At 38.5% G+C, this 12,077-nt stretch overlaps 1 protein-coding gene across 1 annotated transcript in view; it reads right to left on the reverse strand.

Moving 5' to 3' along the window:
- Positions 1-1,193: 1,193 nt before the first annotated feature.
- LOC126324937 (histone-lysine N-methyltransferase 2D-like) overlaps positions 1,194-12,077 on the reverse strand; it is a 184,871-nt gene continuing 173,987 nt past the window's right edge. The window contains exon 8 of the mRNA XM_049995131.1: positions 1,194-4,517. Coding sequence (XP_049851088.1) covers positions 4,216-4,517 — 302 coding nt within the window. The 3' untranslated portion in view covers positions 1,194-4,215. The remainder of the gene's footprint in view (positions 4,518-12,077) is intronic.

Genomic DNA, 12,077 nt, shown 5'->3' on the forward strand with positions numbered 1-12,077 from the left:
GAAAACATATCCTCATATTTTTTTGATTGTACTTAATTTTTTTACTCTTAGTGTACGAACAAAAATATTAACTAGTGTATTATTCATTCAACATAATTATAATTATCATAGTAATTCCCAAACAATGTTCTTTTGTGAACCAATAGATAAAATATGATAATTCATCATGCTCCTAATGTTTAAGTGTATCAGTTTCTGCTGTGATAGTTTCTCCTTAAACTCTGTATTACTGAAACATGGAGGAGCATTTTTTACAAGACAGAGAACAGAAACAAGAGAAGCATACTCATATTATTCTCATTCTTCAGCAATTCCCTTGTCTCATAATAAATAAAAAGGACAATGGCAAAATTTTCAGTAGTAAAATATTTTTCACCACTAACACTTCAGAAGGTGTGCTGAACACAAAAGCCTTAGAACTTTAATATCTTAACACTGGTATGAGTAAAAACAACTACTCTTCACATATAGAAAATAGTGCTAAATAGTTAGACAAATAAACAAGAAGATGATTGTTACTAAACTTTTTTAACTTGCATTCTTTTCCTGCCTTGTTATTTCCCTAAAGTAGAATACAAGTTTGAAATCTGACTTGGAAATGTTTAACAGCCTATATGTGTATCACTCAACTGCTCAGTACTTCCTACATCTGGTGAGCCTTTATTCACCATGTTGCTTGTGTTTTCCACAAGATTTCTTATTATTATGTGAATAGTTAATTTTTCAGATCAAGATGTTTGATTTTCCAAAAGTCTTCAGCGTCATGCTCAGTTCTAGACATGTTCTAGACAGCCACTTCCAGCCTTGCCTCTCAGTACTTTCTGAAAAATATCACTGAAACCCTCAACTTTACTTAAGATGAGTACCAAGCTATCACCCACCAGAAGAAAGATCATAACTCCAATGTTTTATTTCAAAGTCTTCTCCTACAAATATGACAACATTTTTCATTTAAATGCCTAGGTCTTTTTAAAGTTCACATTAACATGTTACTGAATCTTGTAATCATTCCAATGCAGAATTCTTTGCAGTTATTAGTTTTAGTATTGGCTCATATCAGATGACGAAATATAAATATATTTTACTTTTTGAAGAAATGCTGTTGATGACATTCAGGTTGTTTATGAAAATTTGAAGATAGGCACAATAAGTATGGTAGGATAATGATGTTCAAGAGAATTGTCTCACATAAGTAACACCTTTCTAGCATTATTTATTTTGCTATTGCACAGTCAGTCATTATTACACATATTGTTCAATTGCAGATAAAATTGCAATTGCAATTAAAGTACAAGATCACTTGAATTATAAATATATTCAAAACAATTGATGCACTTAACAATGTCCACCAGACAAATTTAGAATTCTACTACTAGCAAACTACATAAAGCTAAATGTATTTTACAAGGTTACAGGGCTACAAAACAATTGTATTTCTGACATTACACATTTCAACTAGATTAAGTCAGCCACAAACTCTATTTCTGTGATCTGTAAAAAGTAATGGCTTCAAAAACTCAACTCTAATATTCATGTCATTATGATGGATGACTTATATGACATTAAAATGTCCCACTGTCAGTTTGCAGAAAATTATTTATTTTGTGGTAGAAAAATTATGTATCTGATTTTAAATAGCACATAGGGTCTCTTAAAAAAGTTTGTCCACTTCGTTTGCAGTGACTGAAATACGATACCACAAAATTGTGATATAATTTTAGCTTTTGGTTGACCAAAAAGAAATTTCTGAGAATAACACTTTAGTCAGTTTTGTTATTCTCTCTTTCTTTCCCCTTTCAGTTCCTTCCTTATGTTACAATTAGCTGTCTATTTCTCTACCTTCATTTTCTGATCATGTACAGCCAGTCTAATCTCTTATAGCATGTAGTGTAATTATTACCTACTATCCTCATTAATTTTCTGGGTAAATGGTTTCCATATTTGAATGAGAATAAATGTACTCAGCTTATTTTAGCAATTTGATATAATAAACAGGCCTAAATGTCATTATTTGTGTTTTTCAACACATCTGCTATCATGGTATAAAATAATTATAATAGCTCCACATGGTTCTGAAGGCAGTAAATGGGTCTGACAAGACAACACTCTTGAGCTACAAGATAGAAATGGTTCTGAGTTGGCCCTGGGAATGTAGAAGTGTACTGACCATTTAGCTTAAAATAAAAGAAGATTCACAATTTAATGGTTCTCTCTGAGGTAAACTACTTGCAGAAGTGTTGCATTATTTGTTTTCATAAAAAAACACTAAAGAAAATGTGCATGGTGTGAATGCTACCAAGTATTCTTGGCTGCTGACTATATTTGCTTTCTAACTTCTAAATCTAGTTTAGATGAATAAGCAGTTCTGAGCTTTGATTACAATTAAATCACAATCATTTTCATACATGCAGGAAAAATAAATGAACACATACTGTATGAACTGTATAGTTCTTCTCAACAAGCTGCATAATTGTGTATGTGTTTGTTATTCTTCAATGCTAATTTTTAAATAATGCTCTTGATATAGTAACAACTGAAAATGTTTTGGTTACAAAATCCACTGAAGTAGGAAATGTGATGTGGAATAGAAGCGAGATTGGAATCCTAAATATATTTAACAGTGGATGATACCTGTCATGTTTGATGGTGAATGTGACTGAGAACATTCAGATAAGAGCTAAATAATTAGTCACCATTTGTTTAGTCTGTATGAGAAAATTTCACAAATTACATTACAATTATTAATCTTTCAATTCATCATTAGAGAACAGTGTATGGAAGTGGGAAAATGATATTTATACATGATGTATTCTCAACATGTGTTATGGTGACATGCAGAGAAAATGTGTAAATGTAGATACCTAGTAATATTTCCACCTTTGCTGATAAGTAAATTTTGCTATTATATTAAGATGTGTTTTCCCCACTAAGGAGATGTAGGAAGCACAAAATTATCTATGAATCTAGGGTGAAAAATTGTACCTAAAAATGCATTCTGAACAATATCAGTAAGTTTAGGGTACATTAACAACAGAAAGGTTAACAATCAGAAATTTGTTGATATTTTTACAAAAGAGCATCTCTCTATGAGGAATTGAAATGAAACTGCGTATGAACAATGTAATTTCAGTCTCGTATTTTTATCGGAGGATGAATTAGTCTTTTTATTTAGCAATTAACAGTTAAAACTCTGAAGATTGGCGCTTCTGATCAAAACTTTTTTGAATATTTCATTTAGTAAAAAGAATGGATTCTAAGATGGCAAAAATATTGTCTGAAAAGAATCAAGATATGGGTTTAATTTTCTGTTAACAATGAGATCATTAGAGGCAGAGCACAAGCTCAGATTGGGGAAGAGTGGTGAAGATAATTAGCCATGCCCTTTCGAAATGGGCATATCAGCATTCATCTTAAATGGTTTAGAAAAACCTACATATGGAAGACTGGGCAAGGATTCAGAGGACTGTCGTCCCAAAAATGGGTCCAGTGTCTAATGAACATACTACAGTACCTCAGTTTGAGAGAGTGGTATGATGAGTGAGGTTCTCTCCTGGAAAATTATTGTATTTATTTGCCTAATAAAGGTAAAATTTATGTTTCCTGTGCTTAGACAGTAACTAATTGTATTTGAACATACTACAGCACCTCAGTTTGAGAGAGTGGTATGACGAGTGAGGTTCCCTCCTGGAAAATTATCGTTTTTATTTGCCTAATATAGGTAAAATTTATGTTTCCTGTGCTCAGACAGTAACTACTAGTATTTTTTCAACAAGTTAGTTTTTCTGAAAAATTAAATCATTATGTATCACAAAGAACACGTGAATAGACATTTTTACGGAAAGTGGCGTGTACAGTGCGAAATAAGATTCCGCTCTGAGGAGTGTCTTGTAAAAGGCAATACCGCATTGGCCCCTTTCAATATGTGGAATTTTATTTACAGTTTTGAACCTCGTTGCTGGAGATTAGAGTTTATTTACAACTGATGGTGGACTGCTAAAATTACTGTAGTATAACAATAGCACGATCTTATTAAACATTTTGTCAAATACATATTAAACCAATAACCGTGTACTAATTATCGATTGCACGAACTTATGGCATTTTGGAGTAGCTGCACGCAAGTGTCAGTATAACTGCACGTGACGTATGTGCAAATCGAGATTCCTGGAGTCACACCACAGCATGCACTATGAGGACATGCGAAGCGGCCGTGGCTCAGGGCTGTGAGGTGGTCTTCCCCACACGCGCGTGCCTGGAGCGCAGCCAGCGCTGCAGCAGCTGCGTCGTCAGCGAGCCGCCCGCCGGCACTTCGTCGTCGTCGTCGTCGTCGCTGTCGCGGCGCCGCGGAGCCCGGCCGCCCACGCCACCCCCTCGCTGCGCCGCCCCCGCAGCCTGGCCTGCCGCGGGCGGAGAGCCGGACGACTCGGAGCCAGAGGGCGACTGAGACGGTGTGCGCGGCGTACGGGACCCAGATGGCGGCGTCACCGGCCAGTTTGACGCCGCGTGCCGCACGTAGCCTGCGCATGCGCGGTACCATTCATAGGAACACACATTAATGTCTAAGCCGCCGCCCCTCCCCCCCTCCCCCACACGTGTATGATAAAATAATTTGTCAAAGCAGCTACGTTTGCTAAACATTTGACCGTGTACGGTACTATTTGACGCGTTTGTCAAGCATAGATCGTGTTTGACGTGGTTGTGAGAAATTTTGATTGGCGTAAAATTTGACAAGATTGCGGATTTGTTTGCGTCGATGGTTCGCCACATAAGTTTGGTGAAAATTTGTTTTATAACAATGTTTCTCACTGTATCGAGAGTTTCCACCACTATGGAACCTAAGATCAGGAAAACAGCACATACAACTACCAAAACGGTAGAGACATCACATCTTTCTCGAACATATATTGCGCAGAAAGAGGTTACGAACAAAATCAATGTTTTACGCATAACATACAAGCGGGAGTGCAACGAAATAAAAGAAGTCTAAGTTCTTTAGTTCTTCCACTGGCGAAATGGGCTATATGTATTGTGGTATTTTAACGAACTGCACGTAGAAGAGAATAAATTTTCGCATACTCAGTACTGTCAAAATACTCACGAACACAGAGTTTGCTTCAAAGTGGCAAACTTCGTTAAGTCTACGGGCTTCTTTTGACAAATCCGCAGTTAGACAAGGGTGTATTTGACAAGAATTCTGCTCGTTTACCAGGGCCTGTGATACAATTGGTCAGAGAAGATCCCTGAGAGGTGGCAGCATTGTTGCCAGATTTCAACCGCAAAGCGCAAATTGCTGACGGAGAATAGTAGCCGCCTACTGAGCTGTGACAACCCTATGGTGTTGCCATAGGAACTTACACAAGAACGTGTGACTTGATTGGTTAAGGTAAACGAGCGAATCAGCAGCCCCAGTCTCGCTGCAACTGTCAGGAATCGTCTCTCAGAATTATGAGGTAATGCGCCATCCAACCAGAGGTTGACAGAACCCCTATGCAGATCCTACAGTGACAGGAACGCGTGATATTTTATGCAACTATTAAAATTATAGTTTTAGTGAGTAGTACCTGTTAATCAAACAATAGGACCCTATTAAATTTTTAAACAGGGTGAGATTCGCCAACAAAAAAGGAGTTTTCATCATTAGCTTTTTTTTTTTTTAGACAGCAATGAGAAAACCATTATTTTATTGGAATGCTGTTAAAATTTCAGTAATTTTAAACATATCAATACCATTCCTGTCTTGCCAATATAATAGGCAGCCTCAATACTTCCGTCTCGCAGTCCGTTAAACAGAGACAGCTCTGTGTATGGTTCAAATGGCTCCGGGTACTATGGGACTTAACTTTTGAGGTCATCAGTCCCCTAGAACTTAGAACCACTGAAACCTAACTAACCTAAGGACATCACACACATCCATGCCGGAGGCAGGATTCGAACCTGCGAACGTAGCGGTCGCTCGGTTCCAGACTGGAGCGCCTAGAACCGCTCCGCCAATCCGGCCGGCAGCTCTGTGCAGTGAGGGTCCGCCTGCAACGCATTCGTACCTCGGGAAGTTCCATCACCGCCGTTCCACGCTGCAGACTTGAGTCATCAATTTTACACCGGTACTTACAAAACATTCTTGCTGTGTACTTCACGGCCTTTTCGGATCCTATTATATAATCAATCGATTTCTGGTGTTGTTATGCCTGTTTTATTTCATACAGTGTCAGTAATCAAACTTTGGCCAATACCAGAGACATAATTTTCTCTTCGATATGTTACCTATGTGGCACCCATAACAGATATGCTAATCGCTTCACTTTCTTGGTACATTATGGAAATATGACTTCGTTTATGTCAATGTTTTACGTGGAATTTATATTCCCATTCCCACTAAATCGCATGGTTTTGATTGCGAAGTTACACTGTGTACTTCGAAGTTATTTAACACTCTGCATCTCTGCTGTAATCCAATAAACGCACATCATTTGGCATAGATACATTTCTTTTAAAAGGAATTGCTAAATGACAAGTTTTGGTGTATGATGGCAATATCTATCTTCCTTGTCGTCGCTGGACAACAGTTCGTCAAAAGATTGTTTCTCTCATTTTTATCTGCACACAAATTACTTTATTAAGCTAAAGAAGGTGAGGATTAGTGAGTAACTGTAATAGGGCAAAAAAAGGGGAAGATGAGAATGGGGGATGACACTGCCCAGACAATGTTTAAGAAACAATCTCAAGTTCTGTCTGATATAATCTAAGGGAATCTCAGAAACCGAACCGACTGGTCGTGTATTTGGATCCTTTTTATCAGAAGTACCTGTTCGCAGCACGTTAACAAGCATGTCTCCTTGTTTACTCTCTTAATGACTAAGCCGCCTTGCTCGGAAAATCTTATCAAAAGCTAATTAGACACGAACTTTCGAAACAATAATCGTACTTTACTTGGCTGTTACTCGTAATTAATAATTTTGCCCATTGCTATTGAATACGCATTGTCAACGTACTTGGTACAATCAGAAAGTAATTTAAGGTTAATCGAATAGCATTCACAGATGAATGAAGTTGAAGTTTTAATGAAATGTGCATCCATATACGCAGCACAAAAACCGTTCACGACGTGCACTGATCGCATTTCGAGAATCAGAGTTCAAAAATTCCACTTTGCGTTTTCCCGATTTTTGGAATTTGAAAAGTGACCTGGAAAGACACTGTTTTGCGATTATAGAAGCAGTAAAACAGCCAAAAGACATTTTAAATAGTTGTTGAGCCTGGAGAATAGGTGATTAAACTCTTGGGTTGATTATTAAAAATAAATAAACAAGTAAAAGGCTTCTGCTCAGAAATCTTTTGACAGATCTTCGTGTATAAGCTGTGCTAGATTTCTCTATGAGGTACTCAAAATGAAATACGAATCCTGTGTACATTTGCATCAGAAATATAAACACACCAATTGTTACGCACTGTTTTCCTGTACCAATGATTTAGAACATGTGAAGTTGTGACACCGGAAAACGGCATAGTATTGTTCGTATAATCCAGTGGGGGTGCATGGAATCGAACTAGGAATAGCGTTTTATTGACACTGAGGACGGTAGATTAGTATCGACTGGGTATCAAGTGGAAGTAGGTATTGAATTCATCTTCACAAATAATTCATCTTCATAAATAAAAATTAAATGCTGTTTGTTGGTAAGTGCATCAGATAGAGAGATTTGGCTAATTTTTTTAAAATTTTCCTAGTAGTCTAAATAAGGTTGTGGGGGGAGGAAAAATTCGAGAAGTTGGCCGGATTGTTCGGGAAAAACATAACTCACAATCTGAAAGATGGCTAAGCTTAATTTTTTTATGTTTTGTTCGTTATGGTACTGAAGAAATTTTCAGGACAAATATCGGGACAATTAGAAAGGATAGTCGGAAATTTCGGACAAACAGTAAAACCCGTAGTTTTTGTATGCACTATCATAACTGACGACAAGAACGGCATAGTTTATGAATTCGTTGTTTGCTTTGTTCGTTGTGCTCCCAGGATTGTAAATAGCTCAGTGGAATGTATTCATTTGGAAAAAATCGGAAGACCTGGAGAAAAATCTGTAAAAACCATTCTAGCCTAAATTAAAACAAAATTTTGTTTGTTTCTACTGTTGTGTTGTTTCGCGCCCTGTCCAACAAATGTAGTTATTTTATTTTTATTCGAATTGCAGTTTATTTTGCTACTTTGTGTGCAAATGCCGTTTGACAGCGGACTATCATAGTCAAATTGTGAATCTAGCCAGTCGCTTACATAGTGAAAACAACTGATCCACTGATTATTTTCAGTTGAACTGTGATTCTGTGAAATTTCAAGTGACAAACAGTTATATAGTAACAATAAAGTGAATCATTTGTCCGTTTTCAGTTGAAATGTGATTATTCGCATCGCACTTTATGTCGCAATCGACACAGTTGAATTTAATTGAAAGGATTAAATAGCATTGCAATGCCGCCAACAAAACGCAGTAATTTAGGTCGCAGAATTCGCAACGCTGCAAACCAAACGATTTTTCGATCTAATCAAACTGCTGAGCACGAACGAAATGATATTGTCACAGCAAACCAATCGAAATAAAGCATTTCTTTGTTTTTATAGATTAGTTGAACATCGTTCTTGCAATCTAATTCAAAATGTAAATAAAACACTTTAAAATTCATTGTTATTCCAGATTTAATGGAAGGAAATAAATCATTTGGTTGACAGGAAATTCTGACTTATTAAATTGAGACTTAAATGGTACATGGCTCCAAGTCGATCTGATTCCAGGCACATCACACATTTCAGCGTTGTAATGAAGATGGAAGTCAGCTCGCATTTAAAATTTCCCTTTGGCGGGCTTCTCAATGTACTCGTCCTCATATTCAATATCCAAGGCCACAATTGTTAATAGATACAATGATCACTCGAAAATAGGTTTTTTTCTCATTTTTACTTTTTTACTCATTTACCATATATTTTTACAAATTCACAAAACGATCACAAAGAGATTTATTGAAATTTGGACAGGACAATGTCTGTCGTGTGAGCTAATTTTGAATAAATGTCCAATATCAAAGTTGCGAAATGAATGCCGATGTCTCAGCATCCGCCGGCCGCTGTGGCCGAGCGGTTCTAGGCGCATCAGTCCGGAACCGCGCTACTGCTACGGTCGCAGGTTCGAATCCTGCCTCGGGCATGGATGCGTGTGATGTCCTTAGGTTATTTAGGTTTAAGTAGTTCTAAGTTCTAGCTGACTGATGACCTCAGATGTTTAAGTCCCATAGCGCTCAGAGGCATTTGAACCATTTTTTGTCTTAGCATCCACAACGTGAACACACCAACAGGCCACCGACCATTACAGATACTTTCGTAATAATAGTATAAAAAAAGTCTGGGGCTGGCGACCGACATGTATCATACTCAATACAACTATACCAATAAACTCAAGTAATCATTATTACTTACAAGCCATACATTTTGTGCACGCTACCAATCCCTCAGAAACCAGTAACTCCTTCCTGGCAGGTTAAGTAAAGCCAAAGTTTTCGCCCTCTACCTCCAAGACACATTCACCTTCTCTGATAATCCCAACTATGGCCACACCATGACCCATACCACCACGAGCTCAGTGGCACATCAACTGGTCCCTCGCTTCCACTTCTAGTATTTACAATCCACACCACAAGCAAATTTAAAGCCACCGATCACAGCAAACGACATAAAATCCATTATCGCAATGAAACATAAAACAGCCTCAGTTATGAGACATAAAATCCATTATCGCAATGAAACATAAAACAGCCTCAGTTGTGCCTCCATCACATATTGTCATCCTAAGGAATGACGTTTTTTCCGTAAGATTAATGGTAACAGCCCTATGTAACGCCATTCTTTGCACAAGTTTTAACCTCGGGTGGTTGACCACCTCAAAAATTTGTATGTTCCCAAAACCCAAAAGACCACCTACAATAGCTTTTCCTTCCTAATCATTAGCCTTTCCTCATTTTTCGACATTATCCTTCAATTCAACCTCTCCAAACGCATCCGAAAACACCACCAAAAAGAGTTTCTTACTCAACAAAGTGGTGAAGTGGTTAGAACACAATACTACTTCCCAGGAAACGAAGTTCGAAGTCCTTCCAGTCATTCAGAATAAGCTTTTAGGTAATTTCTTTAAACCGATAAAAGCGAATGCTAGTTGGTACTTTTGAAAAGGTTACATGTAAACTCCTTCCCCATCCTTGTCCCATCCGAGCTTGTGTTCCGTCTGTAATACCGAACGAGATGCCAGTGTGCCAAAATCTTCCTATCCATATTCTTCTGTGATATCCCTAAATCGCTTTGGAAAAATGCTGTGATGGTTCCTTTGAAAGCGTACAGCCCATTTCCTTTTCTGTCCTCCCCCAAACTGAGCTTGTGCTCCGTCTGCAATGGCCACGTGATCGACGGGATCTTAAAGCCTAATCTTCATTTCTTCCTTATCTAATGACCTCATTGTCGATTAATGTTAAGCCCTACTCTTTCTTTCTTCATTTTACAACGAGCGAGTGTGAGTTCCGTCCCCACTTTTCCACAGACACTCAAGTCCTGCACTTTGTCCACTCCGAATATAGAGGACACAACAGGCATCAACACTCGCTAATCCTATTACTAGACACTGAATCGTAGCCTCCGGTTCAGACAGCACTGATAAGCGCTTGCAGTCAATTACAGCAACATATTTCCATATTTCTGACGAGCTGGCAATCCTACGCAATCCCTTATCACATTTTCCACTCCACTGCAGGGTACCGCAAAGTTCACAGGGTCATGCGCTGGTTTGTCTCCATCACAGATGATGCCTCAAAATCGACCCATCCCACGTTCCTACTCCATTATACTGACAACATCACCTTCCCTTCCATCCATTCCAGCTTTCACTCATTCCAACGATCCCTTGAACATTAACTAAACTATCTACTCTTCCAAGGTAACAGTGGCACCCTTCCATCAAACCTGCAAAAAAACGCAACAATAATTACGGTGAAAAACACCTTTTCAGTCTGTCGCCAAGAGTTTTATCCAACGACCTACAGTCGTCGAATCCAACCAACTAAAACATCAGTATACCTAGCACACATCTGTCTCAATCACACATATGCAGATGCAGCATGCATCCCTGATTTCCCCAAGTTGTTCTACTCCCACCAAATCCTCGAATAACATGCACTTTGCCTTACTTTTCTTCTCACACCCACATCACTACCTGCTTCTACAGAAGACCTATACCCTCTTAGATACAGTATCAAGATTCAAGAACGGCTTTCATTATCTTACATCTCCCGTTAACTTGAGTCTCAACACCCCACTGTGATCCCCAATCTACGAGAAGCCTGGCCAGATGTGGCGTCTATATCAGCCCATCTTTCCTTCCTTTCGCGCTTAACACTCCACATCCATTCCCAGAGAAATTTTAATCATTTTGATTGGGATCTGTGCCTCCTGTGAACAATAACTTATACCGTCCCATCACAAATTAAAAATCCACCTTGAGTCTCAACACCCCACTGTGTTCCCCAATCTACGAGAAGCCTGGCCAGATGTGGCGTCTATATCAGCCCATCTTTCCTTCCTTTCGCGCTTAACACTCCACATCCATTCCCAGAGAAATTTTAATCATTTTGATTGGGATCTGTGCCTCCTGTGAACAATAACTTATACCGTCCCATCACAAATTAAAAATCCACCTTGAGTCTCAACGCCCCACTGTGTTCCCCAATCTACGAGAAGCCTGGCCAGATGTGGCGTCTATATCAGCCCATCTTTCCTTCCTTTCGCGCTTAACACTCCACATCCATTCCCAGAGAAATTTTAATCATTTTGATTGGGATCTGTGCCTCCTGTGAACAATAACTTATACCGTCCCATCACAAATTAAAAATCCAACGCACTCTCTTCTTACTTCATTAAAATTCTACTAGTATCTCAATCACTAATTCCTTCCCCATATAAACTCTACATCCTTTTTCATCTGACACCTACATCTACCAGGAGCCCCCAATGTCACCGTTTCCAAAGAGCAGAAGAAATCACGTTCAAACAT

The sequence above is a fragment of the Schistocerca gregaria genome, chromosome 2 (assembly GCF_023897955.1).
Source record: "Schistocerca gregaria isolate iqSchGreg1 chromosome 2, iqSchGreg1.2, whole genome shotgun sequence".
NCBI classification, from domain to species: Eukaryota; Metazoa; Arthropoda; class Insecta; order Orthoptera; family Acrididae; genus Schistocerca; species Schistocerca gregaria.